This window comes from Cetorhinus maximus, chromosome 24 (assembly GCF_964194155.1).
Source record: "Cetorhinus maximus chromosome 24, sCetMax3.hap1.1, whole genome shotgun sequence".
Taxonomy (NCBI): Eukaryota; Metazoa; Chordata; class Chondrichthyes; order Lamniformes; family Cetorhinidae; genus Cetorhinus; species Cetorhinus maximus.
In genome coordinates, this window is record NC_135902.1 from 51,880,997 (window position 1) to 51,900,177 (window position 19,181).

At 44.5% G+C, this 19,181-nt stretch overlaps 1 protein-coding gene across 5 annotated transcripts in view; it reads right to left on the reverse strand.

Moving 5' to 3' along the window:
* The window catches only part of LOC144667610 (sodium-coupled monocarboxylate transporter 1-like), a 166,010-nt gene that overhangs the window by 17,579 nt on the left and 129,250 nt on the right, over positions 1-19,181 (reverse strand). For 4 of the 5 annotated variants that reach the window (XM_078529068.1, XM_078529065.1, XM_078529069.1 and 1 more), the window contains one exon: positions 8,594-8,694. In XM_078529068.1, coding sequence (XP_078385194.1) covers positions 8,594-8,694 — 101 coding nt within the window. Of the gene's footprint in view, positions 1-7,248; positions 7,367-8,593; positions 8,695-19,181 lie in introns of all 5 variants that reach the window. The other variant, XR_013573334.1, reaches the window with a different exon arrangement.

A 19,181-nucleotide genomic window follows, 5' to 3' on the forward strand; every position in this document is an offset into this window, starting at 1 on the left:
TTTGGCATTTCCTTTGATCCCTTTTTAAACAATGGAACTACGTTTGCATTTCTCCAGTCCTCCGGTACCTCCCCTGTATCTAGTGAAGATTGGAAAATCATCCTCAGAGCATCTGCTATCTCCTCCCTGACTTCCTTCAGCAGCCTCGGAAACAATCCATCTGGCCCTGGTGACTTATCAACTTTCAAGGATTTCAACCCTTCGAGTAATTCCTCTCTCTTTATGACTATCCCGTCCAATATCTCGCAGTGTTCCTCCTGGACTACTATATCTACATCCTCCCTTTCCTTTGTAAACACAGAGACAAAATATTCATTCAAAACCCTTCCCACAGCCTCTGCATCTACACACAAGTTTCCATCTTCATCTTTGATAGGTCCCACTTTTTCCTTAACTAACCTGTTATCATTAATGTATTAGTAAAACATCTTTGGAATATCCTTAACTTTACTTGCTAATCTTTTTTCATGCCGTCTCTTTGATTTCCTTATTTCCTTTTTTACTTCGTCCCTGCACTTCCTATATTCGTCTAGGCTATCTGCAGTGCTTAGTTCTTTGTGCCTATTGTACACTTTCTTTTTCTGTTTGATCTTCCCCTGTATTCCTCTAGACAACCAGGGGGGTCTAGATTTGGTAGTACCACTCTTATTTTTGTAGGGGACATGTCTACTTTGTACAATTAGAATCTCGCTTTTTAGTGCTTCCCACTGGTTTTCCACTGTTTTATCCTCCAGCAGTGCTGTCCAGTCCACCTCAGCCAAGTCCCTTCTCATTTCTGCAAAATTTGCCTTCCCCCAGTTCAAGACTTTTACTCCTGCCTTATCTCTGTCCTTTTCCATGGTAATGCTAAATCTAACTGAATTGCGATCATTGTCCTCGATATGGTCGCCAACTGTCACTTCACCCACTTGCCCTTCTTCGTTCCCCAAGACTAGGTCTAGAATTGCACCTCCTCTCGTTGGTTTTGTCGCTAATTGGTTGAAAACATTTCCCTGGACACACTGCATGAATTTTTCTCCCTCAGTGTCCCTTATATTGTTTGAATCCCAGTTGATATCCCAGTTGCCTTTGAGAAGGTGGTGGTGAGCTGCCTTCTTGAACTGCTGCAGTCCATGTGGTGTATGTACACCCACAGTGCTGTTAGGGAGAGAGTTCCAGGATTTTGACCCAGCAGCAGTGAAGAAATGACGATATATTTCCAAGTCAGGATGGTGAGTGACTTGGAGGGGAACTTCCAGGTGTGGTGTTCCCATCTATCTGCTGCCTTTGTCCTTCTTGATGGTAGTGGTCGTGTGTTTGGAAGGTGCTGTCTAAGTAGCCTTGGTGAATTCCTGTAGTGCATCTTATAGATGGTACACACTGCTGCTACTGTGCGTCGGTGGTGAAGGGAGCGAATGTTTGTGGATGTGGTGCCAATCAAGCGGGCTGCTTTGTCCTCGATGGTGTCAAGCTTCTTGAGTGTTATGGGAGCTGCACTCATCCAGGCAAGTGGCAAGTATTCAATCACAATCCTGATTTGTGCCTTGTAGATGGTGGACAGGCTTTGGGGAGTCAGGAGGTGAGTTACCCGCTGCAGGACTCCTCGTCTCTGACCTGCTTTTGTAGCCACAGTATTTATATGCCTAGTCCAGTTCAGATTTTGTCAATGGTAACCCCCAGGATGTTGATAGTGGGGGATTCAATGATGGTAATGGCATTGAACATCAAAAAGAGATGGTTAGATTCTCTCTTGTTGGAGATGGTCATTATCTGGCTCTTGTGTGGCATAAATGTTACTTTCCACCTGTCAGCCCAAGTCTGGATATTGTCCAGGTCTTGCTGCATTTGGTCGAGGACTCCTTCAGTATCTGAGGAGCCGCCGATGGTGTTGAACATTGTGCAATCATCAGTGAACATCCCCACTTCTGACCTTATAATGGAAGGAAGGTCATTGATAAAGCAGCTGAAGATGTTTGGGCCGAGGACACTATTCTGAGGAACTCCTGCAGTGATGACCTGGAGTTGAGATGACTGACCTCCAACAACCACAACCATCCTTTGTACTAGGTATGACTCCGACCAGTGGAGAATTTTCCCCTTGATTTCCATTGGCTCCAGTTTTACTAGGGCTCCTTGATGCCACACTTGGTCAAATGTGGCCCTGATGACAAGAATAGTTGCTCTCGCGTCAGCAGTTCAGCTCTTTTGTCCATGTTTGAACCAAGGCTGAAATGAGGTCAGGAACTGAATGGCCCTGGCAGAACCCAAACTGGGCATCAGCAAGCAGAATATTGCTAAGCAAGTGCCTCTTAATAGCACTCTTGATGACCCCTTCCATTACTTTACTGATGGTCGAGAGTAGACTGATGGAGTGGTAATTGGTCGGGTTGGATTTTTCCTGCTTTTTGTGTACAGGACATCCCTGGGCAAATTTCCACACTGCCAGGTAGATGTCAGTGTTGTAGCTGTAATGAAACAGCTTGGCTAGGGGAAAAGCAAGTTCTGGAGCAGAAGTCTTCAGTACTATTGCCGGAATATTGTCAGGGCCCATGGCTGTTGCAGTATCCAATGCCTTCAGCCATTTCTTGATATCACGTGAAGTGAATCAAATTGGCTAAAGACTGGTATCTGTGATGTTGGGGACCTCCACAGGAGGCTGAGATGGGTCATCCACTCGGTACTTCTGGCTGAAGATTGTAGCAAATGCTTCAGCCTTATCTTTTGCACTGATGTGCTGGGCTCCTCCATCATTAAGGATGGGGATGTTTGTGAAGCTTCCTCCTCCAGTGAGTTGTTTAATTGTCCACCACCATTCATGATGGGATGTGGCAGTTCTGCAGAGTTTAGATCTGATTCGTTGGTTGTGGGATCGCTTAGCTCTGTCTATCACTTGCTGCTTATGCTGTTTGGCATGCAAGCAGTCCTGTGTTGTAGCTTCACCAAGTTGATACCTTATTTTTAGGTATGCGTGGTGCTGTTCCTACTGCAATCTTCATTGAACTAGGGTTGATTCCCTGGCTTGATGGTAATGGTAGAGTGGGGATATGCTGGGCCATGAGGTTACAGATTGTGTTTGAGTACAATTCTGCTGCTGCTGATGGCCCACAGCATCTCATGGTTGCCCAGTCTTGAGTTGCAAGATCTGTTCGAAATCTATCCCATTTAGCATGGTGGTAGTGACACTCAACATGATGGAGGGTATCCCCAGTGTGAAGACGGGACTTCGTCTCCACATAGACTATGTGCTGGTCACTCCTACCGATACTGTCATGGACAGATGCATCTGCGGCAGGCAAGTTGGTGAGGGTGGGGTCAAGTATGTTTTTCCCTCTTGATGGTTCCCTCACCACCTGCTGCAGACCCAGTCTAGCAGCTTTGTCATTTAGGACTCGGCCAGCTCGGTCAGTAGTGGTGCTACCGAGCCACTCTTGACGATGGACATTGAAGTCCCCCACCAAAATACATTCTGTGCCCTTGCCACCCTCAGTGCTTCCTCCAAGTGGTGTTCAACATGGAGGAGCACTGATTCATCAACTGAGGGAGGGCAGTACGTGGTAATCAGCAGGAGGTTTCCTTGCCCATGTTTGACCTGATGCCAGGAGACTTCATGGAGTCTGGAGTCGACGTTGAGGACTCCCAGGGAAACTCCCTCCCAACTGTATACCACTGTGTCGCCACCTCTGCTGGGTCTGTCCTGCCGGTGGGATAGGATATACCCAGAGATGGTAATGGTGGTGTCTGGGACATTATCTGTAAATCTGTGACTGAGAGAGTTGGGATTTTTTTTAAAGCCCGGTACCAGCCCCGAAGGTCAGAACATACATTTAAAATGGCAGATTTCTGAAATTCCAATGTCAGAAATCCGCCAAATGGTGGAAATTTATCACCCCTGTAGAGTCAAAGCCAGGTCAGAATTAGCGGCAGGTTAAAAAGAGAGGAATTGAGTGACACATCCCCTGAGCCAGGTGGAGGCCAGAAGAAAAAATTAAAAGGGCAGAATTCCATGAACCAAAAGTCAAAATTCTACCAAACAACAGAAATTTCTCATCCCTGATATTCAAAAAGTTAATGGAAAAACAGTCCAGGTGGTTTCTGGGTATTCAAAAAGAAAATAATGTTTATTTTGGGGAAAAATAAATTGAACACTAACAAAGCCTGTCAGCCCAACAACACCACTATTGAATTTGGGATAATTTAGCAATGAAAAAGAAAGTCAGGTACAATTCAGTGAGTTATTTTTGAGAAAATAAAATGTCATCTAAAATAAAGGATGAAGAACAAACAAACGTAATGTGTTAATACCTGGAATCAAATGGGAATGTTTCATTCCTGTTTAAGATATTATGGGAACTTTGTACTGGATGGTAAAGTCTCTCCAGGTCTACTGATTGAGATAGAATGGTAAATATTGAGATGGCCCACTTAGAATAAAAGGTAGAGTTAGGAAAAAAGGCCCACTACCAAAAGGGAATTGGAATAACTCACCTTGGATGTCATTCAATTGAATACATATATCAATCTAGTATTGATGCACATACTAGTGAAAGTTAGGAAGGTATAGATGAGAGTAATAAGTTGATAACTTTCTCTTGGAGATGTTTGTGTCCTTATCTATGAACTTTTTAAAAGAACTGAATTTGATAGTTTGGCCACTACCTGAAGCATCAGGACCATACAGGGAGAGATGAGCAAAGATCTTGAGACAGACTCCCCCTTTGATTCTTTGATAAGATCATCTGAAAGTCAAGAACGTGAAGCATGATATTGGGATACCCGTGTGAGTGTGCAGATGTGAGTTGTTACATGTAGAGCAACCGACATGCAAAAATGTATGGTGAAATGCATTGACGAGCTTGTCCCAGACCTGGGTAATGACTTGGCAAACAACATGACATAAAATGGTCAATGTGGCCAGTAGAATGAGACAACATTTTTACATAATCAAGGTGCTGACACATACTCCATAGAGAGACTGACTTTAAAACAATCAGGATAGAATTAAACACACTGGTATTGGTCAAAATGAGTAAAATTAAAGTAGAAGGGGTAAAAGTTTGGATTGCGACAATTAATGGTTTGGGGGTAATAATACTTAGTAAAAGATGTCCACAAGACAGCTAGGGGGAAGGGACAGTGGGAGAATCTTTTAAGTTCATGATTTATGATGATATATTAAACTGCAGATTTAGCAGCACTCCTGCGAAAAGATAAGGATATTGGGTAAGGCTATCTATAGGTGAGGACTGCCATTACAAGTAGATAGTGATCAGGGGTCACATTTTATTATTAAAAAATTAACTAAATTACAATAAATCATGGGGATTAAGCACAAGTTGCATATCTCCAGCACCCTCAGTCTTTAGGAGTAGTGGAAAGGGGCAATAGGACTCTTAAAATTATATTGAAAAAGCTGTCAAAAGGTCACCCCACTCAATCAAATCCTTAAGAGCATTGTTGCGATTGTATCTTGGAAATCCCACAAGTAACAATCAGAGAGGGTAAAGGGTTGAGGATCGAGTGTGAATGCCCCAGTGTGCCTGGTACAAAAGAGCCTTTGCTATCCAGCCGGCAAAGAACGACTGGAATGAGGAAAGCTGGGGATGGGTCAGTACTAAGGTGTTACAAGAAGGTATAGTGTTCCCCATCTGGGTGAGAGCAGCAATAGCTGTTACAAGGCTATGTCCCTTTAGTTTTTAAAATATGATTTTTCAACTTTCAACTGACTGGAACTTCTGCAATTTAAACTGACTCAGAGCAAACTGCTTAAAAATGCAAGGCCACATTCCAAGGTGAAGGTGAGAAACTAACAAATCACCTTCAGGAATATGTGAAGAGAGAGACATTTCCTATAATCGAGACCTCCACCGAAACTTATAACTGTCTAAGGAAGAGAAATTAAACATGCAAAGCACTGGGTATTGAAACAATGGCTGCCACAGGCAGATCCACCCAAAACCTCTCGGAAATACACAATGGGTGAAGTGTTTCAAGACAAGGCTGCCAGCCACTAAAGGGAGATTGCAAGTGACACAGGCAGTATCTAGAAAGTGTTCAGCAGAGGAAACAAGCTAAGGGCTCCCTCTCTCCCTTTTGGAATAAGCTTGTTGTCTGGCTCAAGAAGCCAATTCTACTAGAAACTTACCCAGGAACAAAGATCTCGTACTAATTGCAACATCTTCTACATCTGACAGCATCCAAGAAACCAGCTAACCTAAATCAGTCGCAACCTTTAAAATTCATGCCTCAAGGACAATCTAAGGACGCTTAACTGTATATTCTTTTACCCTGTTTTTTTTATTAAACTCTAACTCCCCATATTTCTGAAACCGTGTGTGTGTGTGTATCTGTGTGTGTGGACCCTAATGACTGCATGAGGGATGAATGCTTGACGTAGCATTTTTATTATTTTCCTCGGATTCAGGGGTTAATAAATTTGCTCATTCTTTGACTCAAGGAAACCTTATTTGATTGTTTTAGTTGATTAGAGTGGTTGGGGGTTGGGTACACACAAGAGATATGAATATTCCATTTCAAGATCTCGATGGGTTCCACCTTAAAAAACTTTGCTTTCAGCGTTCTCATTCCTAACATCACTTTTACACACCTGAACAGTCCTTCTCCTTTTCCTCCTTCACTATGGCATGCGGCCATAATTGGGCTTAATTGTTTCATATGAAAAATCAGTTTTTTTCCAACTGGGGTTGGACGTGATCAGAATCAACCAATTGGATCAATAATTGCCTGGTCAACATGTTTTAAGACTTTAATAGCAGAAAGTCTGCGGGCATTCTGGAAACTCATTGGAATTTTGGTATGAGTTTATCAAAAACTCGGCTGGGAATGAGATACATGTTCCCTCTAACTTTGCAGCTGCATACCCAAAATTTCCCATGCAAGTCGCGCACCAATTGTCTTCTTTAAGTTGCCATGCAAAAAAAAAAATTAAAGGGTCTGCGTACTGAAAAACATTGCCCAAGCACAACAAAAAAAATTAATGCTGATCCAATCCTGTGTCATCATTTATCATTATGTCTTCTGGGTCAGAATTTCCAATTATCCCTACAAGCCCATCAACATAAAGAGGGGTGAAAGGAGTAGTCGTCTTGTGCTCAATCCTTAGTCAGAACCCAGCATGGGGTCAGTACAGATCTTCTGCACAAAGTGTATTTGATTGATAATGTTAGATGTGGGGCCTACTAATCTGAGCCCTAATTCTCAAAGAAAAGGGATGACAATTTTTTGTTTATTTTTAACCAGCATCTCCCTCACCCAGGAAATTGCTGGGAGCACCAAAAATGTTGTACTGAATCCCACAGCCCAGTCCAGACTTCTAGCAGACTTCCCAGTCACTTCAGCAGGAGGTAGCACCCCAAATGCATTCTGAGAACTACAAAAAATACCAAGGAAAATAAATTTCATTCCTCAGCAGTCAGCTTCCATTATAGTAATTTCTAAATTCACCACTGCTGGAAACTATATTTTTGTGTCCTTCAATTTTCTTTATTTATTCAATAAAGTTAATGGCTATATTTGCAGCTTAAATTGAATTATAATTATATTCAATTGCCCTTTTGCTCTAAGTTGTAGTCTATGGCTTGCATTTATGAGCTGTGAGCCCTTTTGAAGCTATTGGTCTGTTTTCCATGTTGGCATGAATAACTAAACTGCTCCAAAGTATCTGTGGCCCTGGGGTGTGATGAGACATCCTGGATAGCCATAGCCCCACATCCCTGTCATGGTCCCACTTTGGACATCTTAGAGAGTGGGCTTACCCCAGGGTTTAACTATGGTATGGTCAACTGACCTGGCTCCAGTTATATATGAAAAGGGCTGAATGAAGAATCAACATTATGTCCTTTAACTCCCAGTTCCATGGGAATAGATACAATTACAAGCCTCCACCTGATGGTTCAGTTGGTAAATTAACCATCTAAAATGGTATATAAGTTGCAAAACATGGTTTGTGCTGTAGTGTATCTCAACCAGCACAGCATCCGGGGGATTATAATTAGCCTCAGCACCTCATGGTTGGGACGGGCAAAATCAGCCTGCTCCTATTCGCTATAGAGTGTTTGCTGTTGGAAAGTGCTGTTAATAGATGGTGGTGATGTGTTGCAGTTCACTCAGAGACTGGGTTGCTGTGGCAACAAACTCTTTTACATACATATTGTGGTCTGGAGCTTTTGATTGTGATGGTAGAAGTTCCAATGTTCTTCCTATCACATGGTTAACCAAGAATCTCCCCCATTCTTACCACCCGCCATTGGCATGTGTTGGAAGAATTTGCAGGTTGATACTCAAACTGTTTGGCCGCATTATGAACACACCTTCCTTGGCCATCAAGTCCTAGAGTGGGACTCAGACCACAAGCTTTTGACTCAGAGGCAGAGACGCTACCCAGTGCATCACAAGACCTCCTTGCTAATAGGTACATGCATGAAAAACGTGAATAAATAGTCTCTTACCATTTGGATAGAGAACATCTGCACAAACTCTCAGCTAAAGGTCAATAAATCAGAAGTGCTCAGCTTCTTATTAGTGTCAGCTAATTAATAAAATGAGCTGAGGTGATACCACTTTCAGTACAATTATGAGTGAGATATAATTATCTTACTGTTTCTGGTATTGGGCAGGCTTGTTCATTCTTAAAGATGAAGTTGTGAACAGTGTGCACTATAGGAGCAATTAGAGTAGGGTCCAGATTTTCAGTTCCACCTGTATCAAAGACATCAGAGTTAATAAGGGAATGCCACAAGGGTATCATTCTAATATTTCCAGAAAATGAAAATTGAAATCTAAGCTTTGCACCAAGGGTTAATCTTTACCAACCACACAAACTCAGTGATACAAACATGACATCTGTTCCACCAATAAACACTGGCCCCAGCTGGCTGCCTTGTTGATAGAAAAATGCTGGACAGTGTATGCAAAGTAAATAGCGGTGGGAAGCGGGGAGAGGCTGGCTGGCGGGAAAAGGAAGGTTGCAATGGATTGTCAGGGATCACGGCCAGTGGGGTTAGTGGAGGTTGTCACGGTGTGGGGGGAGTCAGAGATCACAGAAGTGTAGGGGGGAGCCAGAATTTGCAGGGGTGGGCAGTAGGAGATCGCAGGATGGAGTGGGGGGAAGTTGGACATCACAGGGTCCAATCGTGAAGACTTTAAATAGGTTAGCTTGAGGGGCTGGGAAACATTCCTGCTCCACTTGGTCTATAAGCAGTGATGTAAATGCACACCAGTTAGATCTGTCCCTTCTCACCTCTTTTCACCTGCCAGGGTTTCTGTAAGAAATTATGTCTTTGGACGGTATTTGAGGAAACCATCTTGAAAGAATTAAAAGTTGGGGCCTGATAGATCCAGGATTACTACAATTGATAATATACGTTTCCAAACTAGCCAGTATTCTGTTCCCGAGAAAAACAAAGTAAGAACCTTGAGGTTTGAAACTCACTAATGTTAATATACTAGGGGTTGGTTAGCTCAGTAGGCTAGATGGTTTACACTATGATGCAAAATAATAGCAATGGTGTGGGTTCAATCCCCATACCAGCTGTTGATAGTTAATGGAGGCCTGCCACTTTGTCTTGATGCAGAGTAGTACCCCTCAAGTTATACAACTACTTGTTTCCCTCTAACAGAGAGATGCCTATAGTTCCCTTGTGAACTATGGCTAATTATCTCCCTTAATGTACCAAACAGCACAGCCATGGGTGCAATAGGGTTCTTATTTATTTGAACAAATTACAATCTCTTTAATTAGTTCATAACATTGGACCTTGGTAGACTATATTTAATTTCTTAGCTTTGATAGGCCACAGTTACATTTCTCAAATTAGGAAAGTGAACAATATTTTGGTACTTAATTGCAGTCAGTAAGTTCATTAGCCCAGCTGACCACTGAAGATGGAGATAAGACGAGGCCAGCATCATCTGTGCTTGGCATGTATGTATATTCAATGTGATTGGGTAGGTGGGGTAGTAAGGAAGAAAACATAATCAGATAAATTCTGCTGCAATAGAACCATGGAATGATTACACCAAAGGAGATTATTTAGACTGTCAAATTCATGCCGGCTCTCTGCAAGAGCAATTTAGCAAATTCTACTCCCTGTCCTTTCCCCAGTAATGGGGGCTCTGGCCTTGTTTGCCCCACATTTCCCTTTCAAGGGAATATACCGTGACTGTACCTGAACTACCTCTTCTTTGAAGATAGCCCATTGTTCAGCTACCGTTTTTCCTGCCAACCTTTGACTCCAATTTATTCAGCCTGATCCATTCTTACATCATTGAAGTTGGCTTCCCCCCAGTTAATTATTATTACTCTGGATTGTTCTTTGTCCCTTTCCATAGCCAGCATGAATCTCATGATACAATGGTCACTGTCTCCTAAATGTTCTCCTGCTGACACTTGATCCACTTGGCCTACCTCGTTCCCAAGAATCAGGTCTAGCAGTGCCCATTTTCTCCTTGGACTGGAAACATACTAATATTGGAAATTTTCCTGAATACACTCTAGGAACTCTTGCCCATCTCTGCCCTTTACATCATTACTATCCCGGTCTATATTCGGACAAAGTGCCTCATTATAACTATCTATAATTCTTGCACCTCTCTATAATTTCCTTGCAAATGTGTTCCTCTACATCCTTCCCACTAGTTGGTTACCCATAGATTGCATCGAGCAAAGTAGTCGCACCTTTTTTGTTCCTTAGCCCTAGCCAAATAGATTCTGTCCCTGGCCCTTCTGAAACGTCCTCTTTCTCCAGCACTGCAATACTCTCCTTAATCAATATCGCCACCCCTCCCCCTTTTCTTCCTTTCCTATCTTTCCTGAATATCGTGTATCCAGGAATATTTAACATCCAGTTCTGCCCTTCTTTGAGCCAGGACTCTACTACAGTCATAACATCATATTTCCACCTAGCAATCTGCGCATATAACTCACCAATTTTATTTACCACACTCCATGCATACCCATACATGCATAGTAACCCTGATTCAGACTTTATTACATTCTCCCTTCCTCTGACCTCACCTTTTAACTTACGATTCTAGTGCTATATATCTATCCCAGTCTTCTGTGCATCATAGTATTCCTCCATGATATTATTTCCTGGTTCCCACACCCCTCCTAAGTTAGTTCAAAACCTTCCCAATAGCATTAGCAAAACATCCATAAAGGAACTCAGTCCCAGCTCTATTTAGGTACAACCTGTCCGGCCCATATAGGTCCCATCAGCTCCAGAACCGGTCCCAACGTGCCAGGAATCTAAAGTCCTCCCTCCTCCACCACTTTCCAGCCACACATTCATCTGCTTTAACCTTCTATTTCTATACTCACTTGTGCGTGGTACAGGGAGTAATCCAGAAATTACTAGCTTTGACGTCTTGACACATCCTACTATGCACTAAAACAAAAATTAGGGTTCATTGATTCTGTACAGCATATAGTGGGTCAATGGGCATAGAAGTGCTTTAGATAGACACAAGGGGCTTGAGGGGCCATGGGGGGGTGAGGGGGGAGGGGGGGGGGTGGCTGGAACGGCAGAGCTTAGCATAGGGGGCAAGAGGCGCCATGAGGGTTGGATAGGGGGCATAAGGTGGTATGGATAGGGCATGGGGAGTGTGAGGGAAGTGAGGGGGTATGAGGGGTGAGAACTGGAAGGCCTTTGTAGTTTGTTTTAACTGGGGCAAAGTCCTACTGCGCCGAGGTGGGCCTTTTGCACAGCCCGCTTCCAGACCTGGCAGCTCTTGTGGCTTTTTCCTGAGTCAGCTGGACCAACTCCAGCTTGCACCCAACCCCAAGCAATGAAGATCCTGCCTTTATAGGCACATTCTCCCAAGGTGGGTCAGCTGAGCCAGGAATTTTCCCAACTCACACTACCCACCTCAAGGATTAAAATGCAGACCCATGTCATTCATACCAATGTGGATCACAACTGCTGGCTGTTCACCTTCCCCTCTCAGGGTGCTCTGCAGCCATTCAGTGACATCTTTGACCCTAGCACTATCGAGGCAACATACCATTCCTGGATTCACTCTGCAGTCGCAAGAACGCCTGTCTATTCCACTAACTATTGAATCACCTAACACAATTGCTCTTCCAGTCTTCCTTGTACCCCGTGTACAGCTGGTGCCATTGACTTGGTTCCGGCTGCACTCCCCGGATGAACCTTCGCTCTCATCAATATTCAGAACTGAATACTGGTTGGAGAGTGGGATGCATTCAGGGGACTCTTGCACTACCTGCCTCTTTCTACTTGAATGTCTTATGGTCACTCATTCTCTCTCTCCCTGCAAACTGTTATGCTGCGGGGTTACCATATCTTTAATCAGGTTACTTACAAAGCTCTCAACCTCATGAATGCACCGCAGAGACGCCAGCTGCTGCTCAAGTTCTGCTGTAACTGATGGCACTTCCTGTAGAAATGGTTATCCATGTGATGAAAGTATAATAATTTACATATTTTTCTGGTTTTTGGTGAAGCAGGTTTATGGGCGTAAGTATAGGTGGTTCCATCTGTGTGATTTAGTTACATTTGGAGTCAAGTAGATTGCAAGCTTGAAATCATCAAAAGAAGCTAGGTGTAGAAATTTGCTTGAAATGCTAATGAGTAAACATTGATGCTGGCTTAGCATGTAAGGGAATTTGCATTTTTAGATAAATGAAGGGATTGTTTGGATTTCAAAACCATATTAGTCTGTTTACAACTAGCCAGATAAGCAAGGCTAAGGAGTGAGCTTTATTTTAATTTTTCCAAAGTTTACTGACAATATAGGCAACATAAAAGTTTTTATATTATGAAGAAGGACAGTTTCAAAACATATGGAACAATAGAATTTACATATTAAAAAGAGAGAAACATATATAAAGGAGAAGGAAAGGCTATGTGAGGAGAGGGCCATGTAAGATCTAACCAGAAGTGTGTGAAACAGCCTTCAAGAAGCCTCAAGCCATTTGTGCATAAGTCTGCTATGTAACGTAACTGAAGGGGGGGAAGCCATTTGGAATTCCACCGTCAAGTGGATATTGCGTTAACTTGCTGGTTCAGTTTTTAAATCTAAAATCTATCTTGGGCTTTTGCCTTAAATGGTGGGGAGGTTGTAACTGGGAGTCAGATCAATTAGGAATTTTAGGATTTGTTAGAGTAGTAATTGTATTCTTATGTGTGTGCTTGAAATCTTTTATTTTGTAAATAAATATTTTAATTTAATTTTTAAAATCTCTAAAGTTCTTGACGGACTCATTAGTCAGAATTTTGCCCTCAGATGGCGTGTGGGCCCCACCGGCTCAGCGGCAGGTGGACAGCCGACCCCCACCACTGAAACGGGGCCCGCCGCCATTTTGAGTGGGCGGGCCAATTACGCGCTACCTGTGCGGGTGGGGGAGGGATTCCCCATCTGTCAAAAGAGCGCACTGCCTCCTGAGACAAAGTCCTGTCTCAGGGAGATTTGTGACAGGTAAGTAAAGTCTAAAAATAGATAAATATTGAAATTATTAACATGTCCCCCTCATGTGATTTCGCTGTCCGCCCGCCTTCCTAAAAATTTAAAGGGACCGGGATGACGTTGGGGATTCCTCCCGACGTCATCCCTCGTCATTTTCCCCTCGGCGAGCGGGCCCCGCCCCCAAATCGCCGAGGGGAAAATCCTGCCTTCTAAATTCAGTGCACACATCTTGAAATAAATACAAGTTGCAAAACCGTTATGGTAGCGCAACCAAGTTTCCCTTGTGGATTTGGTCCACCTAGCACACATCACCTGCCACGTCATAACATCCAGGTCACGGGAAGTTAGTTAATAACTTTGCTACTGTTAATATACCTTACTATCATTAATAAACCTAACTACTGCTAATAAAACTTTACCAATACAAATAAAGCTTACTACTATTAATAAACCTTTTTAATACTAGTAAGCCTTACTAATGCTGATAAACCCTAGTAATACTGAATACAACTTACTAGCAGTAATAAACCTTACTTAAAAAAAAGAAAAATAAGACTCACCTGTTTATCCCCTAGTTTAGGTAAGTGGGAAATATTCACCAGTCAATCAAATGCCTGCTTCCCTGTGTTGTCACACCTAGATTTTTCTTTCCGAATGCAGACTCTGAACCCACAGACTGCTCAGGCTTCACATCTAGGTCCACTGTGTCTCCAAAAAGTCTCTTGGGCTCTCTCTCTCTCTCTCGCTCCTTTCAGCCCCGCTGTGTTTACGAAGTCTCATACTCTGTCTCACTCCTTGTTTGTTGTTAGGGCCTTTGCAATATCCAGTGCCTTCAGCCCTTTCTTGATATCACATGGAGTGAATCGAATTGGCTGAAGACCAATCTATGGTGCTGGGTCCTCAAGAGGAGGCTGAGATGGATCATCCACTCAGGGTTTTTGGCTGAAGGTGGTTGTAAAAGCTTTAGCTTTGTCTTCAGCACTGATGTACTGGGCTCCCTCATCATTGAGGATGGCGATATTTGTGGAACCTCCTCCTCCAGTTAGTTGTTTAATTGTCCACCACTACTCACAACTGGATGCGGCAGGACTGCATAGCTTTGATCAGATGCGTTGCTTGTGGGATCACTTAGCTCTGTCCATCACATGCTGCTTCTGCTGTTTTGGCATACAAGTACTCTTTTTTTGAAGCTTCACCAGGTTGACACCTCATTTTTAGCTGCTCCTGCCATGCTCCCTTGCACTCTTCATTGAACCTAGTTGGCATTTCTAGCACTGGATGCAAGGGCCATGTGATTCAAGTTGCCCTAGAGATGGGCTTTGGGAAGGGAAGTTTCCATAGCAAGCCATTATTGTATTGGGTTACAGGTTCCTAAGAGATCAATGAACCTCACAAACACAAGTCAATCTGCAGCCATCTGAGAGGTAGGGAGCAGGAGATAGTGCAACTAGTAACGCACCTGAAGCTGAGAAAATGCTGACCCTACTGTTCACCACACAGAACGCAGGGGGCTCACACTCAGATTGCAGAGACCAGGTTCGTGAGGCTGGAGGGAGGTCAATTCCCAGCATCTGTATCTGAGGATCTGACAACACTGGCACAAGAAGTTTAATGAATTCACACAGGTGGGCAAGGTCAGTAAATGCATCTTCACATGTCCCCTACTCATTACACCACCAATCTCTCATGGTGCTCAATGCACAACATTCCTAGCACTCAGAGATGAGGTGAGAGTGATTGCCCTTGACATCAAGATAGCATTTGACCACGTGTGGCATCAAGGAGCCTGAGCAAAATTGGAGTCAATTGGAATTAAGGGAAAACTCTTCACTGGTTGGAGTGTTACAAGCCCAGCTGATTTCACTACTGGACAATTCAGATCCCAGGGTGGAACTTAGCTTGATAGATCCTCACTTTTATTTTTTTGTTTAGTAATATGAAGGGCAGCTACTGAACAGAGTCACAGGAGTCTGCTGATGAACTTTTAATAAAAGAATAAAACATTTATTAAACAAGTAAAAGAGCTATATTGCATTAGGCAAAAAGGTTGAAAAGGTTTCATGCAGGACAAGTTGGCACACAACAAAGGGGAGGAGTCGCAGACTGGTGAAGGAATGCCTGACATCAAACTCCTCATTGTCGACCCCCCAGCATCACCTTCCACCTCCCCACTGTCACCTACCAACCCAAACCCTTTTCTTTCCAGGATGTCCAGGTGAACATGCACATTTCCTACCTTCCTGAGAATCCCACCCACATTGACCCTCCCCACCTCCTCCTACCCACCTCCAGGGTCCATGTCTGCCTCCGAGACCCCACCAACCACCCTCGCCTTCCTTTCTACCGCTACCGACGCACCTCACCCTCCCACCCTTACGGCTCCGTTTGCCCCTCTCATACTTACTATCCCCTCCTACCATGCCCACCCTCAGTTCGCTCCTCAGGAGGCAGTCATTGACTCCACAGACCCCTCCCTTGCACATTCACCTAAACATCCCCGCCCCTTACTTCCACTTCCACCTTTAGTCCCTCCTCCATCCAGACACATTCTTCTCCCTGGACACCTTCTCCTCTCCGAATGTTTCCCCCAAGACAGATTCCTCCCCTCTCTGAGCTCCCTCCTCCCCCCAGACAGCTTCCTCTCCCCAGACTCCTTCCCCGCTCTGAAATCCTTTCCCTCTCCAAACTCCTTCCCCTCTCTGAACTACTTCCCTTACACCTTTGTCCCCGCTTACACCTACCTCCCCCACTTACTGCATTCTCCCCGTTATACCTTCCTCCCGCTGTACTCCCTTCTCCTCCTTCCCTCACCCAACCTCACCCACCCTGATACCTTCCTTCCCTCCCCCTTCCAACCTCAGCCCCCACGACACCTTCATTCCCCCCGCCCAGCCTCCTCCCCTCCAACACAGTCTTCCCTGTCCTCCCAACCTCACCCCCTCCTGGTACATCTTCCTCTCCCAGTCACACCTAGACCTTCCTCTCCCACTCACAGCTGGACCTTCCTCTCCCCCCACCCCGAAGATCATCCGTAGCAGACAATGGCTAAGACCATGATGTTCCAAAGCAGACTTGAGACATCAGTGGAGATCTTCTGTCAGCTGCTTCGCAGCAGAGACATGTCCTTGAGAATCCACCCAGCATGCAATGCACATATTCCTCCGGGGTCCAGTAGCTGTAACACTCCAGCACCTTCTGCTCCTCAGATGTACACGATCTGAGCAAGGCCCTAATGGTGAGTCCCAACTTCTGCATGTCACACTAGTCCAGACACGTTCTGGGGTGGCAAGGGGGAAACGATTCCAGTCCGGCCTTACTTTGCATCCCATTACTGGATACCACCGGATGATCCCGCTGTGCTTTCATGCCGACGTGAAACTGATTTTTGGCTTTCTTGCCATATTGTTCCCCCTCCCCAAACCCGCCGTGATGTCCGACGCCAACAGAACTGGGAAACTCCGGCCCAAGTTTCTATGGATTTCTCATCAACCCCCCCATATGCTCATCGCACCGTGAGCCAAGTGGTCTCACTGAAACCTTGACTTTCTCACGAGGGCTTCCAATCTCCATGTTCGAAAAACTCACTTTGGAATTCTCTCCCAAATGACACTTTCTCTCAAACGTCTTCAAAAAGGATCCACCTCTAGGATTTCACTCTCTCTTTCCGATGTTCCTTTCCCTTGGATCTCTATATGCATTCAAGCGACACCTTTCAAGCAGATTCCCAGATATTCAGCCATGTCAAGCAGAACACCACTGCTCAAAAAGCCCATAGTAAGGAGTCACCGACCTTCAACTGTTTCCTCAGATCTTCTGGCTTCTCACAAGCCCACTTTGTTCCAAGTCTGCTCTCTGCAGCTCTGTCTTTTTAATTCAGAAACTTTTCCTTTGTTCCTCCCTAACAGTACTGTGAGTGTACCTACACCACATGGACTGCAGTGAATCAAAAAGATAGCTCACTACCACCTTCTCAAGGGCAATTAGGGATGGGCAATAAATGCTGGCCTTGCCAGCAGCACACACATCTCGTGAACGATTAAAAAGAATAACAGTATAGTCAGCCTCACAATCACACAACTGCTTTTTTTTTGCTGGCAGTATGTGTTTCTTGGAGTTTTTTCTTGGCCTGGAAATCAATTCAGTTTACTTAGGATTGTATATTGTTCCAGCGATGAGGATTCCCACCCCATTCCCTGCTGGTTGGAGAACTGGTGGGAACGCTATGTTGCTTCCAAGGGGAGGCCTGATGCAATTAAGTGCCCGCCAGGTACTTCTGACTGGCGCTGGGCCTCCCACGCAATTAAGGATCTTGGAGGGCAGAAATGCCACCCCAAAGAGATGCTGGCCAATCAGAGGCCAGCAGCTCTCCATTGCAGGCAGTGCCACTGAAAGCAGTGGCTGCTGTTGGTAATACACTGAAGCCCAGCCTTCAGGATTGAGTGAGGGCAGGGAGAGGGTTGCCACTGAGTGGGGAACAGAGGGTTGGAGAAAAAGACAGGAGGTTGGCTTCCAGGTGCCACCCACCCAACCTCCCAATGCCAGGTCCCTCGATCAGGCACAAACTACCTGTGAACGAGGGACCCACTTCTAATCCCTGCCCTCCAACCCCCGCTCCCTTCCATGAGCCCGCAGGCAAACCCAACAGGATTTGCTGGGCGGACTTTAGGAGGCAAGGCAGTGCCATGGGATTTTGGGTGAATCCCTGGGTCACCACTTCTGGTGGGCTTAGGGATAATTGGCTTTAAGTGGCTCTTTAATGAGCTTAATTTCATTCCTGCAGCTAACGGGCAGGAATCCCACATTGGGCCCTTCCCACCCCCAACTTAATTGGGGACAGTTATCCCGATGTGGGGAATCCGATGCAGGTACACCTGCCTGATTCTCCTGCCCCCCACCCTCACCCTACCATTGTGCCCGCTCTAGTGGGCTCCACTAAATCCAGCCCTTATTCTTTATAAAGGTGTCTGCTATGATTCAGTAAATACAGTGTAGCTTTGTCACCTTGTGATGAATAAAAACTACAGCATGGAGAATTCAAATATAAGGGACAATAATCATTCACGATCATATACCTTTCTTTCACAGGATGTGGGCATTGCTGGCTAGGCCAGCATTTAATGTCTATCCATAATTGCCTTTGAAAAGGTGGTGAAGAGCCGCCTTCTTGAACCACTGTAGTCCGTGTGGTGTAGGTGCACCCACAGGTACATTATATGTAGTGCAGCCAGTGCCGCCTGTAGACATATTACCTTTAGAATTGCGAGGCCACGTCCATTTTTAATACATAAATTGATAATGTATGATACAACCAGTTCTTGCAATAACAGGCACCATCTGTTTTGCAGTTTGCAGAATGGTTACCGTCAGAAACAAATGAAGGCAAAGGAGGATGTACAGATGCGATAATGGGTCCTATTTCCACTGAAATACATTTGGGAAACACTGAAATCCAAAGGGCAAAGCACAGGGAAAGGGGCAAAGCCCTGGAACACCTCTATTTTTGTTGCCCCAGGATTCCAAAGGTGCTCTATGGCTTTAATATGGTATCCAAAATAAGATTCCCTAAAATAAAAGCCTTTTTATAATTGATCTAACCAATGTTTTGTGCAAATTTATCATTAATTCTTTACTCATACTGTGCCCTTACTTATAAAACCCAAAATGCTCTTGGCTTTTATGTGAGTTTATTTACCTACACTCATAAGCCTCGGTATTAAGTCTGCCGCAATAGGCAGGAAAGAATCAGGAGGTTTAAG